The sequence below is a fragment of the Triturus cristatus genome, chromosome 12 (genome assembly GCF_964204655.1).
Source record: "Triturus cristatus chromosome 12, aTriCri1.1, whole genome shotgun sequence".
In the NCBI taxonomy this organism is placed as follows: Eukaryota; Metazoa; Chordata; class Amphibia; order Caudata; family Salamandridae; genus Triturus; species Triturus cristatus.
The window spans coordinates 858,795,738-858,816,999 of NC_140595.1; the positions used below are offsets into that span (position 1 = coordinate 858,795,738).

Sequence of the window (21,262 nt, forward strand, 5' to 3'; positions counted from 1 at the left end):
GCCTGGATCCACACAAATGGGATCCACACAAATGACTTACATCTACCAGTGAAATGTATGATTATTGGCTTTGTCCATAAGTGTTGCATGTTGTGGTTTATTTAAAACACCAAATGCTAATTGTGAAACACGTAGCCAATCTTATTTGATGAACATGATGTATAACTGAGTATCGGGTGATATCAGGACAAGTTTGAAGCCACCCAGCTTTGGTTGTACAAGACACAAAACGTTAGATTACAGGCAGTGGCTAAGTCCTATGGTTAACACAATTGGTAACAAAACACCTTTGAAAGCAGATAGCATGCGCCTTTGGTAAATGTTATGTTACTATGCGCACGTGACGCAAAACAATTGCACAATCACAGTTCTCCACAGAACACTTCCGAAGAGAACATCAAACCCACTTCAACTGTAAGGTTTTCAATGCTGTACTTGTTGCACTCAGTCCACAGACAGTGCCACAACCCGAGAGGTGAACAACAACAAAGACGTGGGACTGGAATTCCATTCAAAGTTTAAAGCATTCAAGTATTACTTACCGAGAAGTCACAACATGCATTCAACATACAGCGGGCACGACAGAGCACCCACCTGCAAGAGCATCGCGACATAGATATTCCCTGTTTCATGCGCTTTAGGCATATATGCTGCCAATGCTAGGGAGCCGGTTTATGGGCTTAAACACACAACATTAAAAAAGCTAATTTAGTTACTAAACGGAATTTGTCCATATCTAATTTTAGCCTAATGTTAAGACACGTTCGAAACATACGTAGCAGACCCATTAAACAGCCGCAGGACCATGGCAGCAATGGATTTACCAAACACTCAGGGGTAATCTGGGTGTACAGCCTCGACATCATGCTGGACGCTGTAAAATAACACGATGGTAACACCAATACACCCGAAACATGCACAGCTTTCGGTGCATTACGAACCGCTCACACCGTCAACTATCAGCTGCAACTTTTCCAAAATGAGAGCAGGCACCCTTCTACTACAGTGCCTTGGAGTACAGGTTACAGAACGAGGCTCCCTGCATTTCAAAACCACTATGCACATTTTGTACAGGGATAATTAAAACAGTTATAAAAAAAAACAGAACACAGTCAGGAAGGGGATGCCAGCCAAACTTGCCGAATACCAGGGAGACGATACCCAACCGTATTCGTGAAAATCAGAGGCTTACCCGCTCGTTTACAGGCAGTGGCTAAGTCCTATGGTTAACACAATTGGTAACAAAACACCTTTGAAAGCAGATAGCATGCGCCTTTGGTAAATACAGTTGAAAAGTAAACCCGTAAAACAGGTTTTGGAAATGTTAAATTACATCAGCAGCCTGATTCTGGTGCAATGACATGTGGGCACATCCAACAGCAAGGCTGCGCAGTCTTAAATCCACCTCACACGGCTTTAATCAACTGCCAGATACTCTGCCCCTTTGCCCCATTCACACAGGTTCCCGCTTCCTCCCTTTACGACAGTTTTTTCCGTTCTTCTCGTTCACCGTCTTTTTGCTTTGCTTGTTTTTATCTCCCGTGCTCGGTAAATGTCTGACGGCTGCTGAAAAACAAGTGCCATTTCCCAAACATGAGCGCGGGTGGCCCCCGCCGGCTCAAATTAAGCACTGGTTCGTACTAAAGTAGGAAAGAAAAGGACTAGGCTACAAGACTGTAGCACACATCAACATTTCATGTGTTGAGTATAATACTGTACTCCGTCCTGGTCACCCATTGGCACTATACAGAACGCTTTGCATAGTTTTGATGCATTTCTTTCAGGTGACATTTAGTTGCGGACGGTGCATCCATCAGAACAATAAATGACAGAGAGGGGAAACGTGTTAAAACGTCGGGTGGGCAGTGGGTAAGTATTGTGTTTTAGTAGCATGAATTGTACTAGGGTACTTGCATTTAAATTGGCAAAACGAATTTTAGAGAGAAGCTGAATGAATTCTGGAAAAACGAACAAATTTAAAAAAAAAAACGTCTTTTTAATTGTGATAACAATGTTTTTAATATTGCACTAACCCTAGCGTGATTTGCACAGTATTTTGGTGCCTACCTGACCTGCCAGAGCGAAGGGAATAGGGCACTTGACCACGAGCACCAGCCGCCATCTTGGGGCAGGGTCGGGACGCGGTCTAGCTCTTCTCCACTTCCGGGAGAGAGCTACTTAGAGCGAGCGAGCCCTCTGCTCTGTTGATTCTCATTTACACATTTCTTGAAACTGGAACGGATTACCCCCACTAGCGCTGTTATTTTAGACTAGAAATTGCACAGTTACCCTGTAGGGTGTTAGAAACGAATTTTAGAGAGAAGCTGAATGAATTCTGGAAAAACGAACAAATTTTAAAAAAAACGTCTTTTTAATTGTGATAACAATGTTTTTAATATTGCACTAACCCTAGCGTGATTTGCACAGTATTTTGGTGCCTACCTGACCTGCCAGAGCGAAGGGAATAGGGCACTTGACCACGAGCACCAGCCGCCATCTTGGGGCAGGGTCGGGACGCGGTCTAGCTCTTCTCCACTTCCGGGAGAGAGCTATTTAGAGCGAGCGAGCCCTCTGCTCTGTTGATTCTCATTTACACATTTCTTGAAACTGGAACGGATTACCCCCACTAGCGCTGTTATTTTAGACTAGAAATTGCACAGTTACCCTGTAGGGTGTTAGAAACGAATTTTAGAGAGAAGCTGAATGAATTCTGGAAAAACGAACAAATTTTAAAAAAACGTCTTTTTAATTGTGATAACAATGTTTTTAATATTGCACTAACCCTAGCGTGATTTGCACAGTATTTTGGTGCCTACCTGACCTGCCAGAGCGAAGGGAATAGGGCACTTGACCACGAGCACCAGCCGCCATCTTGGGGCAGGGTCGGGACGCGGTCTAGCTCTTCTCCACTTCCGGGAGAGAGCTATTTAGTCCTCGCTCGACTAGGATGCGCAGCGGACGTGCGCAGCGGGCGCGCGCCGAAGACGCGCCTAAGACAAGCCCGTCTGCGCCCGTCCGAGCCAGATCCGGGCCCAGGGCCACTCCCCCTGGTCCTGCTGGTATCCTACATACAGCTTCCACCCTACGCTATACTTCCACACAGCTGCAGGAATGGAACACAGGACTGGGTATGTCTTGTCAAGTACTTCCGTTATTAAAACACTCATTATCCACACCCATATCATGTGCAGGTTGCTCTTATACTCTGCCACCTCCCCTGTCTGTGACAAATACTATAGACCACCCCTTTATAACTGCCAGCGCTCCTCGCTTAGCGACACAGTATACTAGAGCTGCACTCATTAATTCACGCTCTCTCCCCAAACATAGTCTGGACATCAGGGAGAGCATTATTAATCATGAACTGGACATCTTATTCATCACAGAATCATGGGGAGATGATGCATCTGGCCCTGACTTTGTTCAAGCTACTCCTGAAGGTTACAGTGTAGCTAGACAAGATAGAGCCTTGGGGCGAGGCGGAGGCTTAGCCATTATTCATAGGGACACTTATCGCGCTAAATTTGAGCCCATTCTAAGTACCAATTGCGAAGCTCTCGCATTTACTATCAATCTTACACACAAACAGGCGTTTAAAGGAACCCTGGTGTACAGGCCACCTGGAGCTCGAACCAAATTTCTAGCTGCACTCATTGAAATTATGGAATCAGCAATAGAATCCCCGACTTATACAATTCTTGGGGATTTTAATTTTCCTCTGGAAAACTTGGAAAACAAAGATACACTCCAACTTATCACTGATATGCAGGCAATAGGACTGCAGCAGCTGGTGAAGGGCCCCACGCATGAAGCCGGACACACGCTGGATGGCCTGTTTACGAATGACCATGGCATTGAGTTGGTAGCAACACTACCTTTGATCTGGTCTGACCACCAAGCCATTATTTGTAGGATCCGGATGCTACCACTCAAACCCCCTCAGACCAAAGATAGGGCACCAGTGGGGGCGCGGATGTGGAAAAACGCAGACATACCACATCTCTCAAATCTCTTGCTGTCATCTGCTCCAGAAAGCGGAGACAATACTGAAACTATGTCCATTAAATTTCAGGAATGGATCTTAAAAGCAGCGAACGAAGTTGCTCCTGAAAAAACTTATCGCCCCAATAGAACCACTCCATCTGCCCAGTGGTATACAGAAGAGCTGCGACTTCAGCGTCAGTTCTGCAGAAATTTAGAAAGGCGCTGGAGAAAGCACTATAGTCCATTGGCTAAGCAAGAATACAAAAGTGCTCTGGCTATATATAAGAAAGCTATCACCACACAAAAGAATCTTTTCTTCACTGGTCGTATTGAGCACGCCCAGAACTCAGCTAGGATGTTATTTCAGGTGGTGAACTCTCTGTCTAGTCCTCCAGCTGGCTCCACAATAGAGAACTCGCAGGAATTCTGTACCGCCCTAGCCACATTTTTTACTACTAAAGTAATGGATATTTACTCCACTTTTTCTAAAGAGCCGGTAGGAAGAACCACTGATTTAACTATTCAACCAGCACTGAAGCACCCTTCCTTTACTCAGTTTCAGTCAGCTACCGAAGAACAGGTCAACGCACTTGTTGGCAAAATTAAATCAGGCTCTCCGTTGGACCCATGTCCTCCGACCATAATGAACCAACTACACAATGTGGTTACCCAGCCGCTGACCAATATATGCAACTCCATCTTTAGGACAGGTGTCTATCCACAGACCTGGAAGAAGGCTATTGTTAAACCCCTGATTAAGAAGCCATCTTTAGACCCTACCATCACTTCCAACTACAGGCCAATTGCCTGCCTTCCATTTCCTGCCAAAATAGTGGAGGCAATAATGAATAAACAGCTCTCTGAGTTTATTGAACAACATAAGCTCTTAGATGACACTCAGTTCGGGTTCCGGAAGGGACACGGAACTGAGACAGCATTGATAAAGGCCTCGGATGAAATTCGAGAGATCATGGATTCGGGAGGTGCTGCAGTGCTCATCTTATTGGACCTGTCAGCTGCTTTTGACACGGTCGACCACGTCATCTTGGTCGACCGTGTCGCAGCCCTTGGAATTAGTCATCTGGCTAAAGACCTTATAGCCTCCTTCCTTGTTAATCGCAAACAGGCAGTCAAACTGGGCAACTACTACTCGCCCACTTCTGAACTGCCTTGTGGAGTCCCTCAAGGATCCTCGCTAAGTCCCACGCTTTTTAATATCTATGTTGCGGACTTGGCGAGGGTTATTAAATCACATGGGATGCGATTAACTACCTACGCGGATGACACCCAGCTTGTGCTGGCGGTGCATAAGAACGATCCAGTGGTAGCAGCTAAGTTTCAGGAGGGGTTACTGGATGTACAATCATGGATGCACAGTAACTGCCTGAAACTTAATGCAGAGAAAACCGAAGTTATGACTTTCGGTAAGATCTCCCCCGAATGGTCCCCAACTTGGTGGCCCAGTCAGATGGGCTCCCCCCCGATTCCAGCTGTCAAGGTTAGGAATTTGGGAGTGATCTTTGATAACAGGCTATCTTTTGGTTATCATGTCAACAAGGTGGTCTCTGCTGCATTCTTCGTGCTGAAGAAAATAAAAAAACTCATGCCATACCTACCCGCTTCGGCAGGGAAAACACTGATTACCACCTTAGTATTTTCGAAGCTGGACTATGGAAACGCCCTCTTCCTTAGCACTCACAAATACATCCTGAACAAACTGCAGTCCGTGCAAAATGTGGCAGCACGAATTCTGCTTAATATTCCTTGGCGACACTCTACTTCAGCAGCCATACGCCATCTACATTGGCTAAGAGTGGAGAGCAGAATTAAATTCAAGGCTCTCTGCATCGCCTACAAGGCCACTCATCAGACTGGACCAAAGTTCTTAAAGGAAGCTTTTCAGGTGTACATACCTGGAAAGAATCTAAGATCAGCAGCAAGCCACCTATTGCATGTTCCCCGAACAAGAACGGCCACATGGGGAGATAGACGCTTCCTGGTAGCGACCCCCATACTGTGGAACACACTCCCCTTGTATATTAAAACAGCACCAACACTCATTGCCTTCCGTAAGGCTCTGAAAACTTGGCTATTTAATCAATAAGTTCCTGTCCTCAATTTTTGTGTATCCTAGAGCATCTCATTGCGCCTAGACACCCTAGGGTATTAGTTGCGCATTAAAAATCCCATAAATAAATAAATAAATAAATAAATAAATAAATAAAACATACATATTCTTTCGGCAGATTCTGTCGATTAACCGCTAGCGCCGAGACACCTTCGGGTAAATGCGCGCTTTATAAAATACAGTTAAAAAATCAAAATGTAGTTATTTGAAGAAACAAAATTATTATTTATAAGTTTCTTGCATTTCTTACTCCCACCCCTGCATATAAAATCCAGTAGACCTGCTCAAATAGAACCTTTCAAGTGTAAGCCTCCCAGTTGTAACATACAGACAGGTCGAACACAATACACACATAGATGTAGGGTGAAAGAAAATGCATTTTAGGACGTTTTCGCACTTTTTTATTTCGACATGAAAAACATTTTTCCATATGGATAAACAGTGCTTGAAATGGAACAAGAGAAGTGCAGGTACTCTGTACCAGAGTACCTGCTTGTTTCTGAGAAGTGCTGGTACTCTCCAATTAAAAGTATACCATTCTCTTGAGAAGTGCCGGTACTCTCTCTTCCAAAACAAAAAAGTGCTGGTACTCCGTACCGGATAGTACCGGCCCATTTAAAGCACTGTGGATAAATCCATTCACGTACACCTTTTCCATACACTTTCCCTTTTTGAAAAACACCACTAACTTCACTGCCAATGCTACCGAATAACTTTGTGGATGTTAACCACTTTCACAATAGATACTCCAGTGGCACTCGTATGGGAATATCCATTTTCACTATGACTACACACACTTACGACATTTATTTTCAAACATCTACTACCCTCAAAGCAGGAATCCCACCTTTCATTTAGAATTCCTCAACTTCACTTCCACTCTTTTTACTACATGAAAGATGTCCTCAAGGGTAACTAAAACTAGAAACAAGGTCCTTAACACCACATGCACAAAGGCAGAATGACCACTGCTAATAGTTCAAACGTGCACAGAAGGAACCACGTGACATACACCAGCGACGGCCCGGGTCACAGTCAGGAAACCTTAACCACCCTAAAATAAATTAAAAAACACTTACCTGACCGGTGACCGCCTCGCCTTCTCCTGGCCCGCGTTGGCGCCTCTCTGCTCCTTCAAACGGTCCGGAACACCGTGACGCGCAAGTGACTGGCAACCCGGCCCTCAGCCAATCCTGGCGTTGCAGCAGCGCCAGGATTGGCTGACGGCACCGCCTACTCCTCGCCCGCCGCCTGCCCATTAGGAGACCGAGGGGCTCCTAATGGGCATGCGCAAGGCAGCAAAAACACAAGTACGCATGACTGGGCACGGAGTAAAATAATAAGCTCCATGCCCACTCATGCGCACTTGTGCTGCCTTTCCCAAATGTGTCTGACAATGATGTCAGTCAACATGACGCGGACCGCCCACGGTCCGACGTCATGCTGACTGACATTCACAGAGGAGGGAGAGCTGCGGGCGCGAGGCGCGGGCTTCACAGAGGAGAGGGAGAGCTGCGGGCGCGAGGCGCGGGCGGGGGGGCTACGCCCCCACGCCCCAATGGACGCACCGCGCCTGCTCTCCCCGACACTCTTCAATATGTTTATGGAACCTCTCACTGAGCTACTCAATTCATCTAACATCCAATATCACATGTATGCCGACGACACACAACTCTACATTAAGATCCACTCTCTTGATGACATCAAGTCCCTTAATTCAACACTCCTTAAAACACAGATCTGGCTGGCAGAAAATCATCTAAAACTAAACAGTCTAAAAACTGAATTTCTACTAATCGCCCCTCCCAACCAAACGGCCACCATCCTTGAATGGATGAAGCACATTACAGCATTCGATGGACAACCTATCATCATTGACTCAGCTAAATCACTGGGAATAACCTTGGACAATAAAGTAAATATGCAGAAGCGCATCAGCGCTGCAACCAAAGGAGCTAATTTCCAGATTAACACCTTGAGAAAACTGAAACCCTTCATACCGGCCAGTGACTTTAAACAGACAGTTCAATCTCTAGTAATTCCCAAAGTGGATTACGGAAACATTGCTCTCTGCGGCCTACCCAGATCAACGACCGCTCCTTTAAGAGCCACACTCAATACAGCTGCTAGGCTCATCACAGGCTCCAAAAGAAACAGACACATCTCCCCTGACCTTCGTGCCCTCAACTGGCTTCCTTTTGAGGCCAGAATTCAACTGAAAATCGCTTGTATGACGCATAAGGCCTTACATCACAAAACACCGAGATACCTAGGGGAGAAATTGGTACTATCGGGTGGCAACAGATCCACTAGGAGCTCCAGCAATCTTTTACTTAAACCACAACGGTTCTCCAAGAAGAAAACTTCTCAGGAATGGCTCCCAGGATTTGGAATGCCTTGCCACATGAAACGAGACTTAATCCATCCGCAGCGTTTTTCAAAAAAGAAGTGAAATCTTTTCTTCTATCCAAATTCACTTGACTCTCTGATATTCCCATGTCAATACATGCTGTTCGCTATGCTCATCTTTATTGTATTAACCTACTATACGTCACCTATATGTTTTTGTTTTTGATTCTCTGTACTGTAAGGCGCTCTGATACCTGCAAGGGTCTTGTTCGCGCTATACAAAACTGCTAAAATAAATAAATAAATAAATAAATAAATAAATAAATGGGGGCAGAGAAACCACCTGTTGTCTCCCTGTGAGATAGGATTGTATCCATATCAAGGCACATCCCTTCACTCCCAAATGCTCCAGCCTATTCAACAAAATTCGGTGGTTAACCGTATCGAATGCGGCTGACATGTCTAAGAGGACCAGTACTGACGAAAGGCCTCTGTCAGCCCGCATCCGAAGGTTATCCAGCACCATAACCAGAGCTGTCTCCGTTCCGTGACCTGGTCTAAAGCCAAACTGGCTCTTATCCAGGAGATGGAACTCCTCCAGATACCCAGAGAGAGATCTACTCACTACCTTCTCAATAATTTTTATAGGAAAAGGCAGCAGGGAGATAGGTCTAAAACTAGCAGGATCTCCTGGGTCCAGAGAGGGCTTCTTTAATAATGGACTAACTACTGCCAGCTTCCATGTTTCGGGCACCACCCCTTCCTCCAAAGATTGGCAGCATATCTGCCGCAGCCGAGGGAGCAGAGCCGAAGCATGCTCTTTCCAGATCTTATTGGGTAGGGGGTCTAATGGAGACCCTGACCTTACATTCTGTGCACAGTTGTTAAACAACTCATTAGTGTGTGGTATGAAGTGCTCCAGTGAGGTCACCATCCCTAGTTCTTCCGGGGACGTGTGTCCATTATCATTTAGAGGGGAGGGGTCGCACATATTTAGCCCCCCTACAATTTTTGCGATTTTCTCATCAAAATGAGAGGCGATTTTATCAGAAAAGCACCTGTGACGCGATCACTTTATTTCCCATACTAGTGGGATTAGAGAGGTCTCTAATGATCTTAAAAAGGGCTCTGGTGCTGTTTGGTGCTGACAGAATGGAGTTGATGAAAAAGTCCGCCTTAGCCTTAGCCATCAACTCTTTATACTGAGCTTGTACCTTTTTAAGGGCCAGTTTATCATGCTCAGCATAATGCCTGCGCCGTTTCCTTTCTGCCTGTCGGCAAGATCTACGTATGATACTCAGCTCTTCAGTGTACCATGGTGCAGAATGTTTTAATCTGGCCTTCAGGCGTTTCAAAGGTACATGCTGATCTAATACATCAAGGATGTAATTCTGGTACAGACGGTAATTCACGGTCACTGACTCATGAGGATCAAAAGGAGGCAAATTGTGAAAAAGTGGCTCAGCCCTGCTCCTCACGAGTTTTGTCTCTCCCCATACGATAAGTGACAGGAGGCAGTCTAGTTGTTTTTCCGTCCGGTATACAGATCCGAAACTGGATCAGCAAATGGTCGGTCCAGGTCTGAGGTAGAATGTTAACCACCTCAGTTTCATTGAGATCAGCAAACAGGAGATCCAGAGTATGCCCTCCTTGATGGGTAGGTTGCTGGACCAACTGATGCAGGCTAAAACTCTCACAGGTTTCCCTGAGATCTCTTAGGTGGCCGTCTAAGGTACCATTCTCCCACATATTGAAATCCCCCAGAAGCAGCATTCTTGAGTGAGTCAACGACTGGGCCGCAATGACATCTAAGAGCGTTTGGTACTGTGTGTTGGAACTTGGGGGTCTGTAACTGACCATCCCTGTAAGGAGCCTCCCTCTCTGTTCTTGTAGGGAGAATCCTAGTAACTCGATGCCCGCCACCTCATCAACCTTAAATGGGGCGAAGCCCCACGTGTCCTAAACATCACCCGACCCCTCCACCCCGTCCAGTAGCTCTGGGCTTGTGGAAGATCATATAGCCCTCCGGACAGGCAAGCCCTAGTTCCACCGAGGAGTCATTACTACACCACGTCTCCGTGAGGAATAGCACATCCAAGTGCAGATCTTCCACCATATTAGAGACTTCCTGATGATGTTTTGCTAAGGAACGGCAGTTAATCAAGCAACACTCAAGGACCAGGCAGGGCTGTGGCGTCACAGTAACTTTGCATGTAAGGTAAGTGTTGGATAGTGTAGGGGTAAAAATTACTATTCTATCTCCAGGGAGTGCAACAGTAGGGTAAGTGTTGGATAGTGTAGGGGTACTATGCGTTGTAATGGTATGCGTTGTAATGACATGTGATGTAATGCCTGCTTTGTAGTGACATGCGTTGTAGTGTCATGTATTGTAGTGACATGCAATGTAATGGCTGCGTTGTAGTGACATGCGTTGTAAAGGATGTTGCGATGTAGTGACTGCGTTGTAAAGGTTGTTTTCCGTCCAGATCCCTCCGCTCTGCCGGTCTCTCATTAGCAGCCCGCGCATACACAAAAGCAGGGCAGGCGGCCCTTCCTTCTCATACTTGGCTCCTAAAGCTTGGAACGACCTCCCACAGCACATTGGAGCCTCGTGCTCTCATCGTGACTTTCACAAGAATCTAAAGACCTGTCTTTTTGAGTAAGCCTTCCAGGGCTGGCCTTACACACCTGCTAAACAGTGCCTAGATTCCCTCACAGGCAACAACATAACAAAATATAACAGTGAGCGCACATTTTGCACTTTGATAGTTTCATAAACACATTACGATTACAAACTCATATTTTGCACTTGTTAGTTTTAAAGCAGTTGTCAATAGGAATGAGTCTTCATATTTGCCTTTGGCTGGTTTTAACAAGGACTCATCCATAGGATAACAAACTCATATTTTTCACTTGTTAGTTTCACACAGAGTCATCCATATGATCTCTTTTTTTCACTTGTCGGTCTCACACTCGTCATCCATATGATAAGGAACTCGTAGTTTGTGCTCTGTTCGTTTTTACAAGTAGTCTTCCCTTAGGATGACAAATCTATTCTTTAGAACAGGTATGTGAAGGCTGAGTATCATGATCACCTCCACCATGGTGCAAGGGTGTCTGCGTTGCAAGCAGGATCGTTTTTGTAAAAGGAAGGGACACCTTCCTGCACATAAACAATCATTGGAAGCATTTTCCTCTTTCTAAGTGTGCTGCACAATGCAGAAAACATAAGAAAGAGGAAATAATGTGGAGAAATAAAGATATTACTCCTCATTGCGAATCTATCGGGAAGTCATACAATTTGACTCATTTCCAGGTTTACCATTCTTGGTATATCTGGAAAAGTGCCAAAAAGCAAGGGTGATGGGTGAGAACATCTACGCACCACACATGCGACGCCTTCCCAGGGCAGAGTAACGCAAAGTAACGACTTGTGCTACCTTGTGTTACTTCAGATTTACCAAGCCACACATTATCTGACTTACGGATTGTGTTGCCTTTGCATTGCTCTTTGTGACGCCAGTGCAAAACAACCCTTATGAGAGTCTGGGCCTGGTGCTTGGCTCCCTGTTCCGGCTGTGGGCAGATTGAGAAATGGACTAAGCAGGGCAGGCTTAGAGCAAGAATATGGGAGACAACGAGCAAAGACTGGACAAAGCACAGCAAGGAGACGCAGCACCTAACGGCTGAGAAGTGAATGTGGGTGAGTGGAAGGAACAGGCGGCCACACTCAGCATATACAGGTCACTGGAAAGGTACATTTTAATTTTTAAATGTAAGCAATTTTGTGGCCATTGTAAAAATATTTTGATTGGCGGAATCTTATGAAATAAATGAGTACATAAATCTTACAGAATGCAGGAAAGAATTCATGCCAGCATATGGATCTATCAGTTGATACCACAACTGTGTGTATAAATGATGCTCCATTGGCGTATAGAAGCCATACTGGAGCAGCAGGCGTTGAAAATAGCAATATCACTTTGGCCAAGGTGCAATACCACAGACCGCCACTTGATGGCAATGTGAGGCCAGGCACCAGTAGAAGTACCACACATTTACGTACACACATCCAATGCATGTACCAGAGGGCTTCAGTATGTGGGGGGCGACCGCCAGGGGGGATGTGGAGCCATGGGAAGGAAGGGGGGGCACATTCCTCAGCCTCACGTCTCACTGGAATCTAAAACGTTTGCTCTTTGCTTTGGAAAAAGACAACCATCCTGGAATGGTTCATTCCGATAGTTTTAATGCTTCAGCTGAAGTTTCAATAAAGATTCATCAATTCATATTTATATAGCGCGAACTCGACCCGAAGGTATTGGAGCCAGAGGCGCAACTAGAGCTAAATTTCGGGGGGGGCTGAGCAAAAATTTCGGGGGGGGGGGCTGAACTTTAAGCAATAGGCAGAGTGGAGCTGCAGTGGCTCTTGGAAGGGGTGAAACAACAGCAAGGCCTCATTAACATGCAAATGGTCTTTTAAAGACCTGTGAAGTGCTCGGGTGCGGCTGCTTTTTTGCCCGGGAAGGTGTCTCATCCCGGGCTGCCACACACGACGCGGGGGGGGGGGGGGGGGCTGAAGCCCTTTGAGTCCAATGGGTGTTGCGCGCCTGATTGGAGCGCTTTACATGAGCACCGTATTTACATCACACATTCAGGCACGGAAAGATGAAGTGATTTGCCCAGAATCGCAGGAAGTGGACGCGACCTCGAGGCTCGAACTCTGGTTTTCCAGCACCAAAGTTGCCAGTTTAAGCCGATGGACCACATCCCCTCCCCCTCTCCACATCCTTAATTGAGTCTCCTGTGCTCTGAAACCGGAGCCAGGCAGACAGCTAAATGAGCCTTCCTGCCAGGGTGCCTGCTTGCCTGAATGAAATGCAAATGTGCACTGAGGTAATCTGCAGATGTAAAGGATGCTTCGGAGCCGGTTCGTGCTTTCATTGAGCGAATCACTCCATGCTTCGTGATGACAAAGGTAATTTGGTATTGCAAAGCGTTAGCAACTGAGCTATAAAGTGTGTGCTTTTAATTTTAGTTGTATTTACACAGCGCTTAGTGCCCTTGAGGAGGTGTTGAAGGGACAGTTATGTAAAAAAACAATTGCATTACATACAGTCTGCTATTAATAAAATCTACATTTTGGAAGCACCATTTTATCGTAAAACTATTTTCACATTTTGTAGCAGTCTATCTTCTACTGTATGTAATGCAATGCAAGTATAAAATAATGATTTACATATTTACAGTGCCTTCTGACACCGGCTGGGACCTCGTAGCACTAAAAATACACTAGTCTCCACTGCACTAACCAAGTTTTAATTCTGTGGCTCTCTGGTGACACACAGACCTCTGCAGTGCACTAACTAATAGAGCTTTCATAATGAACTCAGTGCATTTCCCATTGTGTGACAACTTTTTAACATATATTTTTCATTTAAGCCGTCCATTATTTTATATCTTAGCTACCTGATGGTGAAAGACCTAAAAAATGCACAACATTTTTTGGGGCTAATTTATGAGAGGCGTGCGCCTCCGGAGTGTCACTTTTTTTGGTGCTCCAGTGATACCAGCGCCTCCATCATAGCTATGAGGCGGTGCAAAGGCACCGTGTGAGGCTTGGCATGGCCTCAGAGAGACGGAGTAAGACAAGGCGGCGCAAAGGCGCCCTGCGAGGCTTGGCATGGCCTCGTAGATACGGAGTAAGACATGGCGGTGCAAAGGCGCCCTGCGAGGCTTTCATTGGCCTCGTAGATACGGAGTAAGACAAGGCGGCGCAAGTCGCTGTGTTTCCTTATTCTCTGTCAAGGAGGCATTCCATGGGCACTGTATTTCATAACTATGGTGCATCCTTGCCCTTTCACATTGGCATAAGTCAGCGCAGCAAGAAGACTTACGGTGCAGCCTTTGCCAGTTTTCAAAAATGAGGGCCTTTGTTTTTTGACACACCTTTGACTACACCCCCAAGCTCACTGACCTTTGATTTGCTAAATACTGCATTATATTATTTCCACATCGTAAAAATGATTTGCTGTGGGAATTGGGGGCATTTATGGTTGTCGATAGTTGTCGATGAGGAGGAATACTAGGTCCATACGGCTATAAATATTTGACAGTGGGTTCTTGGCATCAAAGCGTTTGAAGATCTCGGTGCTAGGCTCTGTAGGATGGGCTGGGGTCAGTTGTGCTGTGCTCAGTTTGAACACAGGCAGCAATACTAAGGCCAATGTTGCATGTGAGTGTAAGCTCAGGCACCAGCACTTTTAGGTATCTACATCACACGCTGGTGTCAAATGCGGTGTTGACATACACTGTAGTACCACAAACAACCACAAGATGTCAGTGTAAGACCATGCATCAGCACCACATGTGCAAGGCTGGATGTACTGTGTTAGTTTCCACGTAAGCTGCAGTGCCACTGGCTGTTGTTTGGTGTTATTGTGAGCTCAGGCACCAGCACTGCCAGGCGTCCACATCACACACTGGTGTCAGACCCGATGTTCATGTACGCTGTAGTACCACAAACTACCAAAAGATGTCAGTGTAAGGCACCACATGTGCAAGGCTGGAAGTGCTGTGTGTGATTGTGGGCTCAGGCACCAGCACTGCCAGGCTTCCAGAGCGCAGACTGCGCTAGATGCCCAGTGTTGAGTCTGTAAAAAGAGTGCAGTATTCCAGGCCAACACCAGTGGTCAGTGTATAGTCAGCCAGCAGCAGTGGGGGGGGAGGATGTAGCCTTACGGCCAGAGATGCCGAGTTTGGAGCTGGGGAACCGGGTGCAAGCCTCAGCATCCACTGAGCATCCTATGTTTCTGGGCAAATAATTTTTTCTCCCCGTGCCTACCAAAAATGAATGTGTCCTTGTGTAACGTAACTGGTGCTCATGTAAAAGCCAGTGGCGGCCGGCATGGTTCGCGGGTGGTGAGGGCCGGAGTAAAAAAAAAAAGAAACACTTACCTGACTGTGCTGGTCCCGCGTCTCTGCTCCTGCTCTCCTCGTCAGACCGAGGCACAGGAAGCACAGAAAAAGCTCCCCGACCAATCACAATGCTACAATGCAGCTTTGTGATTGGTTTTGAGCGTCCTGGTTTGACACTCAACCAGGGAATTGGGGCCTGGGCTTGTTCTCTATGCAGGCTGTAATGCAGCCTGCATGGAGAACAGGCAAAGTGCCCATGACATGTTTGGGTGGCCCGAGAGGGTGACCAAATAGCCATTGCGTACTTAGGAGAGGGAAAACCACTCCTCCCGCCTGCCCACCTGCAAAGTAGAAGGAAACGGAAAATGATGATAAATCTAAGTTATTATCATTGTATGCGTCCTTTACTTTGCAGTGCACGGCTTAAAAGCAGCTGGTCAACGTCCCTCTGCCATAGCGGAGGAGCGCCCCCTGGTAAAAGCACTCCAATACCTTCAGGTCGAGTTCACGCTATATAAATTAGCAAAAAAAAATAATATAGATAGGTAGATAGATGGATAGATGGATGGATGGATGGATGGATAGATAGATAGATAGATAGATAGATAGATAGATAGATAGATAGATAGATAGATAGATAGATAGATAGATAGATAGATAGATAGATAGATAGATAGATAGATAGATAGATAGATAGATAGATAGATAGATAGATAGATAGATAGATAGATAGATAGATAGATAGATAGATAGATAGATAGATAGATAGATAGATAGATAGATAGATACCAGGCTCTGCAGCACAGCGTGAGTGGGATCACATGGGAACCAGATGTGCTGTACTGTTTGTACGCACCCTGCATTACCACAAGCGACCAACAGATGTCAGTGTGAGGTCAGGCAACAGCACAGCAAATACCAAGCTCTGCAGCAGAGGGTGGGTGGCACCAGGTGAGTTGTGCTCAGTTTACACACAGGCGGGTGTCATATGTCAGTGTAAGGCCAGGTGAGAAGGAGGAGTCTGACCCTCTGAATCTGGGTTTTGAATTACTGTAAGAAAGGGCAGATGAGTCAGACCTCAGGAAGAAAAGGCTCAGCTGTGGGAGCAGGAGGATGCCACAACGGGGGAGTGTGTAAGCACACAAACAGAGCACAGCCTGTAAGGCCAGCAGCCGCTGAGTCTCAGTGTGAAGACGCTATGGTAGGGAGGGAGCTCTGGCTACAATAGGTTGGGTCTTCTGGGGTTTGAGTGGTGTTTACTACATCTAAACATTTAAATTAGTTTTTGCAACAATGTGCATTTTGCGTGTTTGAGGTACTCCTCCTAAATGTACTGTGTTTACTTTTCATCACCTGTTTTCACACCCAGTATTAATATCACCATTCCCACTTGCAGTAGTAAACACAAACTCATAGACAGGTTGAACCAACAAGTGACGGCAAGCTTTCAAGAAAGCTTTATTCCAAGCACTACAAGCACCAGCAGAAGGCGAGACCTGGTTACATGACTTTTTGTGTATGCTACCGTTACTTCGCAGGCTCTCCCTCAGGAGTCTCTACAGCGCAGACGTTACACTGGGAGTCATTGCATTGCAGGTCAGTTTTAAGTGTTTTACTTTGCAGTTTTTTACTTTACTTCACAGGTAAGTTTAATATATATATAAATATATATATATATATATATATATATATATATATATATAGAGAGAGAGAGAGAGAGAGAGAGAGAGAGAGGGAGAGGGAGATGGATAGATAGAGAGATGGATTGTTAGATAAGATACAGATATATAGATATATTTACATAGACAAAGACATATATATATAGAGAGAGAGAGATTATATAAATATATTTATATATTTATGCTTTAGTGTATATATCTTTATATATACACATATACATTTGTAAATATATGTTTCGTGTACACACATGTATGCATATATTGCAAGCAAATTTCTCAGAAACAGCTGAAGTGATTCATAACAAAAAGCAGGCTTTCTTAGTGAAGTTCTAACATTTTGCCAAAATTGGTGAAATTCAGTTCAGCAGTTTTTCTGCATTTAAGAGTAAACTTTCTTATGAGAATGAAAATGCAAAATTGCGCTTTTGGGACCCCCTCCCCTTTTTGGCTTGGCGCCCGCTTGACAGATCAGATCAAAACTCCCCATGAAGGAGTGGAGCGTGACTCCTTTTTAGCACTTCTTGGAGCTTCATCAAATGGCACCAAAATGAATTATAAGAAACAAAAAATGCCTTTCCTATGGAAACTCTATCCTAATCATAACTGCACAGTCCCAACCGCCACTGTAATACATTTATAAAATGTCATTTATTCATATTTTCTGCTGAAATAAAGGATAGACTTTGAATGTGTCAGCAGTTTCCTATCTACTGACTGGCCCCTGGCTGTCGGCCAAGCGCTGCCCTGGACATACATGATCGGCTTTGAACATATCTTTGCAAATGTCTTTCTTCAGAGCTTCAGAGAGTAGTTGGGGAGGAGTGCGGGTCATGCTTCAATGTTCTTTCATTCCAGGCGGAGGAATTAACACGTTTCGACTCAACAGAGTCTCAGTTACAGTTTACAGGGCTACAAATAACACTTACTAACATATCTGTGAAGAAAGGCCCTCCTGGTGTAAGAAACCGCAATGTAAAGGTACTCCTGATGTACTTACCACAATGTAATGATTCCAAATGTGAAAATCAGTGAAGCTACAAACTGATTATTGATTTTTTTCGCTTCTGACCCATCACCATCTTTCCTGCTACTGACATGAGCATTGCTCGTGTTTAAGGCTTTCTTCACTGTGGTCCATGGCACCACCAGCTCCAATCCTGGACCTGTGACATCGACTGGAGAAGTCCAACCTCAAACAGATTATTTCCATCTAAGCCCGCCAGCAGGAAAAGCAGGGGAGATTCACAGCCACCATTGCCCAGCTCTACCATGGCAAACATTGCAACACAAGCCAGGAGCCGCAGTATCGCCACTACTTGACACACATTTCAACACTTTTGCCCAGCCAGAAGTACGGATACACCACCTCGTTGAAGGGGTAGCCACTGAAGGTGTAGAGGAGCTCTTCGGGGTTGTCAGCATTGCTGAAGTCCAAGGTGCCCGCCTCATAATCCAAACTTATCTTGAAGTTTGTGACCAGCTCTCTTTTGGGTAGCGGTGTCAGGGGATCGGTGTACGCTGTGTAGATACCGTCGCTTTCCTCCAAAGCCCACACCTGTGTCTGCGGTGACTCCTTGAACTCCTCCATCCTGTTCACAGATGCCCCAATGACTCCTAGACAAAAGAGCTGGTTGCTTCCACAGAGCCTCTTGGCTTCCACCACCCAGGTGTGTGTCCCGGATTCATAGCCGTCTCGCCCCACCACGCAGGGGGTTTTCATGAACCTCTTCGGGTTCTCTGCCACTGGGAGTTCAGCATCTGCGATTCTCACACATTTGCCCTCCTCGCTCACAACCAGTTTGGCATTGGCAGAGTCAGCATCCAGCCGTACAAGCCCTGGAGGAAATGAGAGCGACAGTGAGCGAGAAAATCAGACAAGAAAATCTACCTCTGGCCAGACTCCTCGCAATGTGCAGACATATTAAGTGGGGGATGGGGGTGGAGAAGATCACTGCATGCCAAGACAAAACTCTAAAAGTAGTACATCTTTAAACAAGCACTGGCAAAACTAATAGGTCTTGACTTTGTGACCTATTGGCTTTGCCAGTGCTTTTTGTCGATGCTATACAGCTGTGCACTGGTATGTTAAAAAACACACAGAGTATACAAATTCAATTATCGTATCTCGATCCTACAAAGTGATCAATTTAACGAACATGGGGAAAGGGGGTTCATTTGGGAAGTAGAGAGAATAGAAGGAAATAAAACAAGGGAGGAAACATTTATGCAAAACTATTCAGATTGTATTAGAGATCAGTAATATATACACATAGTTTCTGATGCAGTTGCACCATTATGTGCAAAGAAAGTGCTCAAAGAAGTGCCTATGTATAAGTGTTGGAAGATAAAGAAAATTCAAAACAATAAACAATTAGAGTTCAATCAGCAACGCTCGCAGGAAACTGCAGAATTCCTCTCTGAAGTTGTGTCAAATGGCTACACTCACATCCATGGAACAGAGACAGCTGCTTGAATCAGTGCACTTCCTCTTTGCAGATATTAAGTTCAGTCCAAGGCTGATACAGGAGGTTGTCGACGTTTCGACCCAAAAACAGGAGGGGCCAGTTAGAACGTTAAGTGTGGGTCTTCATCAGGCTGTGACAGAGCCGAGAGGCAGACAATGATACTTTGTATCACAAGAGGTAAGCGGTGCGCGTTGCCACCCAATTGTTTTCTTTTCTAATAAGGCAATCTGTTTCACATTTTCAATCAATAAATACCTCACTTTGGCATTTTTATAGAGCCAAATCGCTGATTCATACAGAAAGGGATCTCCCACTCTGAAACGTACAGATTTATTCTGCATTCTCGGTGAGTATTCATTGCCACTTTAAGTTTGTTTAAGGGCACTTTTACTTTTATGTATTAGCCTACATATTGCGCTTCTATTTTTTTTATAGCGCGGACCTCGATTGAAATCTTTTCTTGAGGCCGTATTCGAGCATGCTCAGATGAGCGGAATCTTTATCTATTTCACCCCCTTTTCCCTGATCCTCAGTGGACTCCATATTCATTTGTGATTTCTCACTTTCACAGAGTCTAGAGTATTATTTCCTTTAGAAGAAGCCCCCTGAACCTTCGCTGCCCCTACAAGTTACTCGTCAGTGTGTTAGTTGGACAGCCCACAACTCCAGGCGAGTTGTTGCACGTAGAGGATTAAGCTATAAAGGTTTTTTTCTTATAACACACATTATGGTTTTTTAATTGTAAATATCCCACCCCAAAGGATGCCCCCTTCTCCTTTCTGTCCTGATGAAGACCTACATTTAAGGTTCTAACTGGCCCCTCCCGTTTTGGGTCGAAATGTCATCAATCTCCTGTATCAGCCCTGAACTGAACCTAATATCTGCAAAGAGGAGGTGAACTGATTGAAGCAGCGACCTTTATTCCATGGATGTGAATTTTGCCATTTCACAGGACTTCAGACAGGAATTGTGCACTTTTCTGCAAGAGTTGCTGATTTAACTCTAATTGTTTATTGTTTTGAATTTTCTTTATCTGCCAACACTTATACACAAGCACTTCTTTGAGCTCTTTCTTTTCACATAATGAAGCAACCATTGCACCAGAAACTATGTGTTTATATTACAGATCTCGAATATAATTTAATAGTTTTGCATACACTTTTCCTCCCCTGTTGTATTTTCTCTTATTCACTCTCCTTCCCAATTGAAGCACCTTCCTCCATGTTTCTAAAATTGTTCCCTTTGTAAGATTGAGATAAGTTGATTCAATGCGTACACTCTAGGTGTTTTTTAGCATCTACCTTAGGACAGTTTTGTTGCCTGTACCGCATTGCACCCAGGTCCTTCAACTTTTTAGGTTACCCCATTATTTTGTGATGTACTTGTATGTGGTACAAATCTGGATAGCAGAAAAGGAAGTTAGTCCGTTTGATGCACTGCTTTGGTGCCGAAAGGAATGAAGTAGTAGAGAACCAGCCAGAATTAAGTCAGGGCGAGGGGTATGGATTAAATGAATATTATGTAGTCATCAAAAAACTGAGCGTGTACTTTCTACCCTGTGTTAGCACCATCCTGGAGGGGTCTCACATCAGGCATAGGGTGCAGAAGGAAAGTGAACCTCTAGTAGAGTACATTGCTACACTTGTAAATCTGGATCTTTCACTGACGAGCGTTTTAAGGAGCAATTCCTACTATTTGCAAAAGTGGCTACTCAGAGAGGAGCGTTGGTTGAAGGATGA

General features: G+C 45.1%; 1 protein-coding gene across 1 annotated transcript in view; it reads right to left on the reverse strand.

The window, feature by feature from the left end:
- Window positions 1-17,087: 17,087 nt before the first annotated feature.
- Window positions 17,088-21,262, reverse strand: part of LOC146783115 (E3 ubiquitin-protein ligase TRIM39-like) — a 41,150-nt gene continuing 36,975 nt past the window's right edge. Inside the window, exon 3 of the mRNA XM_085638281.1 lies at window positions 17,088-18,894. Within this exon, the coding sequence (XP_085494407.1) occupies window positions 18,371-18,894 (524 nt within the window). The 3' untranslated portion in view covers window positions 17,088-18,370. The remainder of the gene's footprint in view (window positions 18,895-21,262) is intronic.